Source organism: Chiloscyllium plagiosum, chromosome 28 (assembly GCF_004010195.1).
Source record: "Chiloscyllium plagiosum isolate BGI_BamShark_2017 chromosome 28, ASM401019v2, whole genome shotgun sequence".
Classification (NCBI taxonomy): domain Eukaryota; kingdom Metazoa; phylum Chordata; class Chondrichthyes; order Orectolobiformes; family Hemiscylliidae; genus Chiloscyllium; species Chiloscyllium plagiosum.
In genome coordinates, this window is record NC_057737.1 from 32,279,210 (window position 1) to 32,291,988 (window position 12,779).

General features: G+C 41.5%; 1 protein-coding gene across 16 annotated transcripts in view; it reads left to right on the plus strand.

Annotated features, from left to right (window-relative positions):
• LOC122564091 (peripheral-type benzodiazepine receptor-associated protein 1-like) overlaps nucleotides 1-12,779 on the plus strand; it is a 299,068-nt gene that overhangs the window by 249,365 nt on the left and 36,924 nt on the right. For 15 of the 16 annotated variants that reach the window (XR_006315818.1, XM_043718642.1, XM_043718643.1 and 12 more), the window contains one exon: nucleotides 2,348-3,643. The exons of the other annotated variant lie outside the window; for it this stretch is intronic. Coding sequence is in view for 14 of the 15 variants with exons in the window: in XM_043718642.1 (XP_043574577.1) it covers nucleotides 2,348-3,643 (1,296 nt within the window). In the remaining variant the exon portion in view is untranslated. The remainder of the gene's footprint in view (nucleotides 1-2,347; nucleotides 3,644-12,779) is intronic. 16 annotated transcript variants of the gene reach the window in all.

Below are 12,779 nucleotides of genomic sequence, written 5' to 3' on the forward strand. Positions count from 1 at the left end.
GACCTCCATCGGAAATGGGGATGTTCACCACCATTCACAACTCATCAGATACTGAAGCAGTCCATGTCCAAATACAGCAAGATCTGGACAATATCCCGGCTTGGCCTGACAAGTGGCAAGTAATATTCATGCCATGCAAATGCCAGGTAATGACCATCTCAAATAAGAGGCAATCTAACCACTATCCTTTGACATACAATGGTGTTACCATCACTGAATCCCCAATAACAATCAAATTCCTTGGGGTTACCACTGACAAACAACTGAACTGGACATTAAAAAATATTAGCTACAAGAGCAGGTCAGAGGCTAGGGCTACTGCCCAAGGTAACTTACCTCTTGACTCCCCAAAGCCTGTCCTCCATCTACAAGGCATACATCAGTGGAATACTTCCCACTTGCCTGAATTGCAGCTGCAACAACACTCAAGAAGATTGACAACATCCAAGACAAAACAGTCTACTTGATTGGCACCACATCCACAAGCATCCACTGTCTCTACCACCAATGCTCAGTAGCAGCGGTGTGCACTATCTACAAGATGCACTGCAAAAATTCGCCAAAGATCCTCAGACAAAACCTTCCAAACCCACAACTACTTCCATCTTGAAGGACAAGGGCAGGAGATCCATGGTAACACCACCACCTGAAAGTTCCCCTCTAAGCCACTCACTATCTTGACTTGGAAATTTATTGCCATTCCTTCAGTATTGCTGGGTCAAAATCCTGGAATTCCCCCCCAAAGGCCGTTATGGGTCTACCTGCAGCAGATGAACTGCAGTAGACAAAACCTTCCAAACCCACAACTAGTTCCATCTTGAAGGATAAGGGCAGGAGATCCATGGTAACACCACCACCTGCAAGTTCCCCTCTAAGCCACTCACTATCCTGACTTGGAAATTTATTGCCATTCCTTCAGTATTGCTGGGTCAAAATCCTGGAATTCCCCCCCAGAGGCCGTTATGGGTCTACCTGCAGCAGATGAACTGCAGTAGGTCAAGAAGGCAGCTCATCACCACACTCTCAGGGGCAACTAGAGACTGATAATAAACGGTGGCCAGCTAGCAATACTCTCATCCCAAAATTTAAAAATAAAACTGAAGAGTCAATTCTAAATGCAAATTTTGAAAATGATAAGAAAATGATACCTTTAAGAAACCATGTTAGCAGCCATGGACAATCTGCATTAAGTTGCTCACTCAATAAAATAGTCATCATGAGACTACCTTAGCTCAGAAACTCTTATCATATTACCAGCAGATGTTGGTCTTCCTTGATTCTTTGCATGTATGGGTAACACTGTTGACATGACATGACAAAATGTCTGTGCTTGGTCGTGGCAGAAGGAGAAGCAGCACACTGTTGTACCGATTGTCTGACTTGTCTTTATAAATGCACATTTGAACCTACAAACCATTATTGAGTGGAACCAACTCATGATGCAAGGGTCTTCACAATAAGAGTGCAAGGGTCTTTGCATATTTCTTACTGTGCAAGGTCATACTAATTAATCCAGAAGCAATAACAAATGCCCTGCTGAAGATGTTTGCAATCAATTCTGAGCAGTAAAACCATTGCTAATTGGTCACTTCAGCACCATTGTTATAAATTGTGTTCTAGAGTTAATTCAGTGGCATGATACTTTTGAATCATTTATGACAATATTCCAGAAAAGGTTTGGAAAGAGGAGCTACTTTAAATGTTGTGGATTATCACATAATTCATGAAAGTTTGAAATAAAGTGATCAGAAACAATATCTAGTGAAAATACATATGGCACTGATTTTGTGTACTCGTGGATTGTAAATGCACAGCTCATCCCAATAACAATAAACCCTCACATATTGCAGTATAAATGTTGGGAGCTAGGTAGAAGCATGTATGCTTCTTTGACTTATTTGATGTCTGAATGTACTGAGTAAAACAAAGATGAAACAATTCACTGCTTGGATTGTCTTCAACTTACGCGAATGTATTATGATTTGAAATGTAACACGCAAGGTAACTTTATTTGCAAATCTCAACAGTGGAAAGTTTTCTATTTTTTTAATATGTAACAAGTACCCATAATTTTCAATTTATTTCTACTTCAGCACCATTGTCAGATATCAGGTTCTGGAAATCACTTATTGCTAATGTGGTTATGGTACACATTTCACTGAGATGGGTGCTCCAACTTTTTTTTTGTATTTGAAACTTTTTCTCACATTGTGGATTTCTGTTGCTTGACTGTGCTTTGAGTTGATCTTGTTTCAATTTTCACTTCACCTTTTTTTTCTTTCTTTCTCCCACCCCCAACCCCGTCCTTGCATGCATTCAACCACTGTACGTGTTAACCATATCGCAGCAACCTGAGCAATATGAAACTGATAGTGATGAGGAGTTTCTGGAGAAAATTCTAGAGCTTCCTCTGCAGAAACGATACAGTAAGAAACTATTCAGCATTCCTGAAGTAACAGAGGAAGAGGAGGAGGAGGAGGAGGAGGAGGAGAAGAAGCACCTGGAGGTCATCTGTAACAACAGCCAGGGTGGTACCAAAAACCAGCAGGAAGTAGAAAAAGTCTCTGTCCACACTCAGGAGAAAGAACAATTAGAGGAACAGGGTCAACCCTTTGAGTGTGTACAGAACACTTCTGAAAACCATGGAGAGACTGAACAGGCCTTGAAATTTGGTACCAAAGATCAGGAATTGGAAGAGAAACCTACCCCTGATGTCAGTCAGAATATCAGCAAAAAAGTAGCTGAGGAATTTGTGGGTTCTACTGTTCAACAGAATGAGTTGAAAGCTAAGGGCTTGGAAGAGGTATCAATATCTGACTGCATCTCTGACCAGAGCAATAATCAGGAGCCGTATGAAAAGCAACCTCTCTACACAAAGGCTAATGTCAAAAGCAAAGAATGGAGTGAAGAGACAAGTGGGTGTGCATATCATGGTGCCGAGATTCATCACATATACCCCCAGGAATATAACAGGTCCCACCAAGAGGAAGAGACCACAGTAGAATATGTGCATGCCAACACCATTGATGAGTCTCACCTAGATGTTGCTGAATGTGTAGAGAAACCACAACCAGAGGAGGATGACAGGGATGTTTCAGAGCCAGATGTTGTTGACTTAACATCCATCTTAAAGATGCAATCGCAGACATGGATGAGGTCCACAGATCCCAGAGAGGTGAATGTGGCAGGAATTGGGAATCAACATTACAACAGGAGGCAGCAGGTAACTCATGAACACTTAGAGATAGATATAGAGTATGGCACTGAGGAGGATGAAGAAATAGTGACATCCAGCTTGCACTTCTGCCCTCAAGTCATTCATCCAGAACAAATGAGATCAAGTTTGTGGTTTGGCAGCAAGACTAACAGAGAAAATGCAAGTGAGTGTTCAAGGTTCTGTGAGTCCGTGCAGTCACATGAACAGAGGCAGACCTATGAAAAAGGCGTTATTTTTGATTCAAACGCCAGCAGCACCAAGTCTCTTCATCACCATAAGAAAAAGAATAAGGCTGCTTTCACCAGGAGATTGCGACATTGTGAACGAAACAAGTTACAAGGAAGGATAGCAGAGGAGGCTTGGAAGTTGGAGTCTTATGAATTGGGAAGGACAAGGGCAAGGCCTGAGGATTCAGCATGTTCACGGGTGTGTGTTTATCTCACTGTTTACCTACACCATCCTTTCCTTAGTTCTATTATCCTGTAGTTGTCAGTTTGTTTTACTGCTTGGTGTGTTTCCTGCTGCGTGTATACATCACCTTCAGATAGTTGTTTGGTAGTGCAGAAGTTGAGTGTTATTGGAAAAAAGAGACAGATTTTCTCGAAGCTTTCCTATTGCACCCATCAGGACAATCTACAAGAAATGCCAAAGTAAAGGGGAAACAGCATTTGGAGGGTGCAGATTGGATTCTGATTGGTAGAGGTATTGCCATGAAGAATGCATCAGTTAATGATAACTGGCCATTAACTGCCAAGCATTTTTTAAATTTTAACCAAGACAGGTTGCCACTGATTGGTTAATTTATCAGACAATACATTTTCCAAAGGAAAATTGTTACCCATTATGTTAAATTGAAGCAAGTGCAATGTTTGTGTGTGTGTGTATGTGTGTGTGTGTGCATTTTGTCTGCAAAGAACAGGGGCCTGTGTTGTAATATATCTCTTCCAGTATACTGTACCACACTGTAAGCCAACTGCCAATTCTCTTATCTCGTACTGTATAAATACTTTGGTATTCCTTGTGAATTGTGTCGATGAATTTGAGACAAAAAGCTTTGGCAAAATGTATTTTCTCAGCAATACTTCTCCTCATTTCTGGTGGATACTTTGAAGCCATGGTCCATGCTTTCCTAGCATCAATGACTTTCAGAGAGCTCAAATCCAACTAAACTAAAATTGAACATATCTGTCAAGGCATAGGTGTTATGATAATTATTAATCATTAGGGGGTTATTCTTCAGGTATTGTTGGATAACCAGCTACAATTACAACTGCAATTGGAAGATCAGAGTTTTAAGACATCCATGATATTGATGCTAATTTTTAGGCTGAGAGACCATGGTAGTGATGCAAAGCAGAATGTCACGAGAATTTCACAAACATTTTATGGATACTTTTGAAATGTTAATTGCCCAGTACAACAGTTATTAGTTATTCCCTACAAATCCAGTTTGTGTCTGAAGGGATCATTTTGAGTTTTACAACACTAGGATGAGTTTTGGGTTGTTGCAGGTCTCCAGATGGAAATGGGAGAAACATAAATGAGAGACATAAATAATATGTCATGGCACAATGGAATTTTGACTCCAATGCACTAAATCAACCTCGTGATAATCCTGCTTGTGTCTGTTATAGTGATTAAGAGTTAAGTGATCCGATAACTGCTAGTTTGGATTCAGTGTAGCTGGTGAAATAACAAAGATGTATTGTTCTGAATTTAAGATTTTTAAAAAATGATCTTTTCCCATTCTGAGATTCTGCCATATTGTCCTGTCAAGCAGCTTCTGGATAATCTTAAAGGTGGGTGTAAACCACCTGCCTGAGCTTCATGCTCTGACTTATTTCCATCTTTGGGAGTGCTTGACTTTGTGAAGTTATGACTGGAACTAAATCACGATACAATTAATGTATGATGTATCCTGGAAGAGCTCCAAAACATTACAACACTCCAAATCTCAAGATTGATTGGATCTGTGAATATGAGCATGTGTGTATCAGCAGAAGGACAGGTTGATTCTGGGTAATCCAAGGTGGAGGTCGGGAAAAATTTATGGCTATAACAGACTGCTCCTTTTTTAAAGTATATTAGATGTTGGAGGGAATTTCCTCAAATTCTAGGGGCAGCAATTACTGTTTTATATACGGTTGCATTTGGAACTTTGGGAAAAAACTTCAAAACAACAGCACTTTTAAAAGAGAGAGGAACAGACAAAAGCAGCACATGGTCAAGTCAGTGCAAGAGAGGGAGAGAGAGAGAGAAAGAAACCCACACTGCTAACTGACACAGCAGTGAACCTGCACAGTTATTGCCTTTGCTGTTGAATTCATGTATCGCTGGACATCGGAGTGCAGTTAGGAAAATTAACAAACAGTGAAATTCACAACTAATCTTGGAGGAACCTCTTGGGACAGGTCACAGCACAGAAATAGATTAGTGAATAGTTTTTAAGTGTGACCTTACAGTAAGTCTGCAGTAGTAAGTAGAGTGAGGTCTTTCTTAATTATATGTTTTATTGAGATATGTCTCTTGATTAAACTTAAAAATATAAACCTTAAGCTAGCCTGGAGCAGTGTTTTGTGATGGATTCTCAGGGGAATGTAGCATGAACAGGTTTCTGCTACCGAGACTGGCTCCAATACAATGAGGGTTACGTCGGGTTCAAAGAGATCAATTGTGTTAGGGCACTCTCTAGTCTGAGGTACAGACAGACGTTTCTGTGGCCAGCAGTGTGGTGTGTTGCCTCCCTGGTGGCAGGATCAAGGATTTCTCAGAGAGGGTAAAGAATGTTCTCAAGGGGGAGAGGGCCAAGCAGGAAGTTATTGTACACATTGGAACCAACGACACAGGAAAGGAAAAGGATGAGATTCTGAAGGGAGAATATAGAATGTTAGGCAGGAGTTTAAAAAGAAGGTTCTTGAGAGTAGTTATATCTGGAATACTCCCAGTGCTGTGAGCGAGTGAGGGTAGGAATAGGAGGATAGGGCAGATGAATGTGTGACTGAGGAGTTGGTGTATATGAGAAAGGATCACAGTTTTGGATCATTGGAATCTCTTCTGGGGTAGAAGTCTCCTGTACAAGAAGGACGGATTGCACCTGAAATGGGAGGGACTAATCTACTGGCAGGGAAATTTGCTAGAGCTGCTCCGGAGAATTTAAACTTGTAAGATGGAGGGAGTGGGACCCAGGGAGATAGTGAGGAAAGAGATCGATCTGAGACTGGTGCAATTGGGAACAGATGCGTCAGGGCAGGCCGGGACAAGGTAGGACTGAAAAATTAAACTGCATTTATTTCAATGCAAGAGGCCTAACAGGGAAGGCAGATGAACTCAGGGCATGGTTTGGAACATGGGACTGGGATATCATAGCAATTGTAGAAACATGGCTGAGGGATGGACAGGACTGGCAGCTTAATGTTCCATGATACAAATGCAACAGTATTAAGGGTTTAGATGCAGGACAGGTGACTGGGATATCAGTGGGGGAGCACTTTGGGGCCAGCAACCATAATTCTATTACTTTTAAAATAGTGATGGAAAAGGATGGGCCTGATCTAAAAGTTGAAGTTCTAAATTGGCGGAAGGTTAATTTTGATGGTATTCGGCAAGACCTTTCAAAAGCTGATTGGTGGCCGATGTTCGTTGGTAAAGGGATGGCTGGAAAACTGGAAGCCTTCCGAAATGAAATAATGACAGTCCAGAGACAGTATATTCCTGTTGGGTGAAAGGAAAGGCTGGTAGGTATAGGGAATGCTGGATAACGAAACAAATTGAGGGTTTGGTTAAGAAAAAGAGGAAGCATATGTCAGATATTGACGAAATAGATCGAGTGAATCCTTAGAAGAATGTAAAGGCAGTAGGAGTATACTTAAGAGGGAAATCAGGAGGGAAAAATGGGAACATGAGATAGCTTTGGCAAATAGAGTTAAGAGGAATCCAAAGGTGTTTGCAAATACATTATGGACAAAAGGGTAACTAGGGAGAGAGTAGGGCCCCTCAAAGATCAGCAAGACGGCCTTTATGTGGAGCCGCAGGAGATAGGGGAGATACTAAATGAGTATTTTGCATCAGTATTTACTATGGAAAAGGATGTGGAGGATATAGACTGTAGCGAAATAGATGGTGACATCTTGAAAAATGTCCATATTACAGAGGAGGAAGTGCTGGATGTCTTGAAACACATAAAAATGGATAAATCTTCAGGACCTGATCAGGTATACCCTAGAACCCTGTGGGAAGAAAGGGAAGTGATTGCTGGGCTCTGTGCTGAGATATTTGTAACATCAATAGTCACAGGTGAGTTGCAGGTAGACTGGAGGTTAACTAACATGGTACAGCTATTTAAAAAAGGTGGTAAGGACAAGCCAGGGAACTATAGACCAGTGAGCCTGATGTCAGTGGTGGGCAAGTTGTTGGAGGGAATCCTGAAGGACAGGACGTACATATATTTGGAAACGTAAGGACTGATTAGGGATAGTCAACATGGCTTTGTGTGTGAGAAATCATGTCTTACAAACTTGATTGAGTGTTTTGAAGAAGTAACAAAGAGGATTGATGAGGACAGAGCAGTGGACATGATCTATTTAGACTTCAGTAAGGCGTTCGACAAGGTTCCCCATGGGAGACTGGTGAGCATGGTTAGACCTCATGGAATACAAGTAGAACTAGCTATTTGGATAGAGAATTGGCTCAAAGGTAGAAGACAGAGGGTGGCAGTTGAGGGTTGGTTTTCAGACTAAAGACCTGTGACCAGTGGAGTGCCACAAGGATCGGTGCTGGGACCACTACTTTTTATCATTTATATGAATGATTTGGATGTGAGCATAAGAGGTATAGTTAGTAAGTTTGCAGATGACACCAAAGTTGGAGGTGTAGTGGACAGCGAAGAAAGTTACCTCAGATTACAAGGGACTCTTGATCAGATGGGCTAATGGACTAAGGAGTGGCAGATGGAGTTTAAATTAGTTAAATGTGAGGTGCTGCATTTTGGGAAAGCAAATCTTAGCAAGACTTACACACTTAATGGTAAGGTCCTAGGGAGTGTTGCTGAAGAAAGAGACCTTGGCGTGCAGATTCATAGCTCCTTGAAAGTGGAGTCGCAGGTAGATAGGATAGTGAAGAAGGCGTTTGGTATGCTTTCCTTTATTGGTCAGAGTATTGAGTACAAGAGCTGGGAGGAGTCCAGAACTAGAGGGCATAGGTTTAGGGTGAGAGGGGAAAGATATCAAAGAGACCTAAGGGGCAACCTTTTCACGCAGAGGGTGGTACGTGTATGGAATGAGCTGCCAGAGGATGTGATGGAGGCTGGTACAATTACAACATTTAAAAGCCATCTGGATGAGTATATGAATAGGAAGGGTTTGGAGGAATGGACGAATTGGATTGAAGGATCTGTTTCCGTGCTGTTCATCTCTATGACTCTATGACTCTAAATAATTATATTAAGTACCTTCCCAAAAAGAATACATGCTGTATAATAATCTCAAGGAATATGGGAAGTACAGTCATCACCGTGCATTTATTTTGCGATTTCTGTGAAAGACTGGATACATAAAGCACACTCACATTCAAAATCAACTGACTTTCAGCTACTTCGAGAGAACTAAGATTGATATCTGTGAAGCTGGATTAGAGTTGTGCTGGAAAAGCACAGCAGTTCAGGCAGCATCCAAGGAGCGGTAAAATCGACGTTCCGGGCAAAAGCCCTTCATCAGGAATACAGGCAGAGTGCCTGAAGGGTGGAGAGATAAATGAGAGGAGGGTGGGTGTGTGAAGAAAGAAGCATAGATATCTGTGAAGCACAGAAACATTGAAAGGTGGGCGAGGAGTCGGCCAATCTTCGAGTGTATTCTGCCGTTCAATTGATTAGGCTGATATTACAACTCAGTATGCGGTTCCTACTTCTGCCTGTCACTTTTGTTCCTGTTTTGGCCTTAACCACTTTCAGTGGAAGAGAATGATTGAGGTTATTAGGCTATGAGGACAATCATAGCACTCTGATTTACGTTTCCTGAGAAGGTATTCATAAGAAATTTAAAAAAAAATGTCGGAACAGAAGAGAATCCCCGATCAAATTAGTCTTTCCTTTCTGTGGACACTAATGAGGGAGATTGTAATGTGCTGGTAATGTCACTGGATTAATAATCTAGAGGTCAAGGCTCTGGGAAAGCAGCTTCAAATCCTGCTATGATTGCTGGTGAAATTATAATTTTGGAATTAAAAGCTAATGTCAATGAAAGTGACCATGGATCTATCTTTAATTGTTGTAAAAACCCATCATTATGGAAGGAAATCTGCCGTCCTTACTCAGTCTGACATACATGTGACCCTGCATTGTCCATTTCACAATTCTGGATTGAGATACACAGTGCTATGCACCACTCACTCAAATCCTAATGTCCTGTAGAGAGCAATGTTCAATTTCCATGAACTTACAGGGCAAAATATCATGACGATAACATGTGAAACAGCCAATCTAGCTCATGTTTGACACCGTTCATTGGCTTGCCAAACAATCTTTGGGCTATAAAAGTAGATTAGCAAGATCAGGCTATAGACTGGGTCAGTTGTCGACCAGAAACTGCAATGTCCTAGAAATTGTAAAATACTCAGGCCTTGTTGAAAAGAACTCTAAAGTCTATTGTACAGAAATTAAGAACAAATAGCTTGTCATGGATTACAATGTAATGTATTCTATGCACTTTGTAAGTAATATCTGGAGTCTATAACACTTTATTGTTAGTACTGAATGTCAAAGATAGGTTAACTGAACTGGCCGTAATAAATATGAAAATCCATTCCTAATTCACAAACACATTTAATTTATGAGATATTTTCCATTCAAAAGCTTTTATCTGCACAAGGTGTGGTTCTGACAGATGGACAGTCTGAGTGAGATATGTATTCTGTGAGGCCACTGCTCCTACTGTTTATACATCATTCCTGACTAAGAATGAATGGCCACTCGACTGTAGTCATTGGAACGAATGTTGTCATTGGGACCACAGCCAAGTGGATCTCATTAACTGAGATCCTTGATTAGGGCTGTTAACCTGGGCCAATCGGGGACCCCTGGCTGACAGATATAAACAGTGTTGGAGCGGCACGGTGGCACAGTGGTTAGCACTGCTGCCTCACAGCGCCAGAGACCCGGGTTCAATTCCTGCCTCAGGTGACTGACTGTGTGGAGTTTGCACATTCTCCCCGTGTCTGCGTGGGTTTCCTCCGGGTGCTCTGGTTTCCTCCCACAGTCCAAAGATGTGCAGGTCAGGTGAATTGGCCATGCTATCCACACTGTAAGTAATCTAATCTAATGTTTGAGTTATAAAGAAAAGCTGGGACTTTTTAAAAAAAAAAGGAAAAAAATAAATAAATAAACAGTGTTCAGAGAGTGACCTCACTCTAAGGACTGGGTCTGGGCTGGCTGGTCAGAAACCATTGACTGTGCGCTTGTAAAGGGTGACTTGGTAACAGGATACCAGCCTCTGTGCAGTTATTTTAGTGGTGACGCGAGTAAACAGTACATGCCTGAAGAAAGTTCGTTTGCAACAGTCGTCTTTGAGTTGGGGCAAGCATTTCTGGCATCACGCCATTATTTGGAAAGCTTGGCTTGTTCAATCTTGCCATTGAAGACTGGGCCTAGAATGTGGAAAGAATATGATATTTCTTCAGGGCAAATGACATTGAGGCACTTGAAAAGCAACAAGTTATCTTTCCAACTGCTTGTGGATCTGCAGCATTTTCCTTTATTAGGAGCTTGACTTTTTCTGAGGCACCTCCAGATACTGAAACCTTGCAAACGTTGACGGATTTAGTTAAAGAATATTACAAACCCATGCCTCCTCTAATTCTGAGACACTATTGATTTTATTCGGCAGTTTGAGAACCCGGGGAATTTGTATCGGGATTTCTGATGAGGTTGAGATGACTGGCAAAGGCATGTGATTTTAGGTTAACTCTGAATGAGATGCTGAGAGACTGGTTTGTGGGATTGATGATGTAACCGACCAAAAGCAGCTGCTAGTTGAAGCCCAGTTGGACTTCAAACAGGCACTGCAAAATGGCATTAAAAAATGTGGCAAATGGAGCATGTAAGCTATAGCGTATCCCAATGGAAGTGGACACCCTCACTTGTCCAACTGAGCTTGGGAAAAACTACTTGAGTGTACACAATTGCAGGGTCTCATATATGGCATACCCTGAGCAGAGGAACCTCAAGACCCCACTACAAAGCCACTCCTGTGCCAAGTGGATGAAATGTTCTTTTGGATCTGGGCTGCCAAGTCTTTGTAGTTGCAGTCGGTATGCAGACTCATGATAGCAAAGGAGTCCTATGAAGCCTGACTTGAGTAAGATAATTCATAGGCTGGTACTCAGGAGAGTATACACCCTGGAAAGTCTACCTACATGTAGTTTGGAGCAGTTAAATTGCTTAGCAACATCCAATTTAGAACCAACCAAAATAAATGTTTGGTTAAATGATGGCCTGGTTCTCATGGAGGATGATACCGACACAGCTCTATCTGTGGTTGCGGAATCAGTCTTTAACAAGATTTGGTCTAGATTCCAACCCTTCAGTTTTCACAAGACCTCAGCCAGGCTGAGAACATGTCTTGGGGAACCGTTACATATTACTTATATAAATTACATTGGATGAGAATGTAGAAGACATGGTTAGTAAATTTGTGGATAACGTAAAATTGGTGACATCTTGGACAGTGAAAATGGTTTTCTAAGATTACAAAGGGATCTTAATGAAATGGGTCAATGGGTTGAAAAATGGTAAATGTAGGTCAATCTGGATAAATACAAGGTATTGCATTTTGGTACAACAAACCAGGGTTGAGCTTAAACAATTAATGGTACACCCTTGAGTGGGGGCGCGGGGGTTACCCAGGGAGATAGTGAGGAAAAAAATCAATCTGAGACTGGTACATTTGAGAACAGAAGTGAGTCAAACAGTCAGGACAGGCAGGGACAAGGTAGGACTAATAAATTAAACTGCATTTATTTCAATGCAAGGAGCCTAACAGGGAAGGCAGATGAACTCAGGGCATGGTTAGGAACATGGCAATATGGGATATCATAGCAATTACAGAAACGTGGCTCAGGGATAGCCAGGTCTGGCAGCTTAATGTTTCAGGATACAAATGCTTCAGGAAGGCTAGAAAGGAAGGCAAGAGAGGAGGGGGAGTGGTATTTTTGATAAGGGATAGCATTGCAGCTGTGCTGAGGGACGATATTCCCGGAAGTCCATCCAGGGAAGTTATTTGGGTAGAACTGAGAAATAAGAAAGGGATGATCACCTTATTGGGATTGTATTATAGACCCCCCAATAGTCAGAGGGAAATTGAGAAACAAACTTGTAAGGAGATCTCAGCTATCTGTAAGAATAATAGGGTAGTTATGATAGGGGATTGTAACTTTCCAAACATCGACTGGGACTGCCATAGTGTTAAAGGTTTAGATGAAGAGGAATTTCTTAAGTGTGTATAAGAAAATTTTCTGATTCAGTATGTGGATGTACCTACTAGAGAAGGTGCAAAACTTGACCTACCCTTGGGAA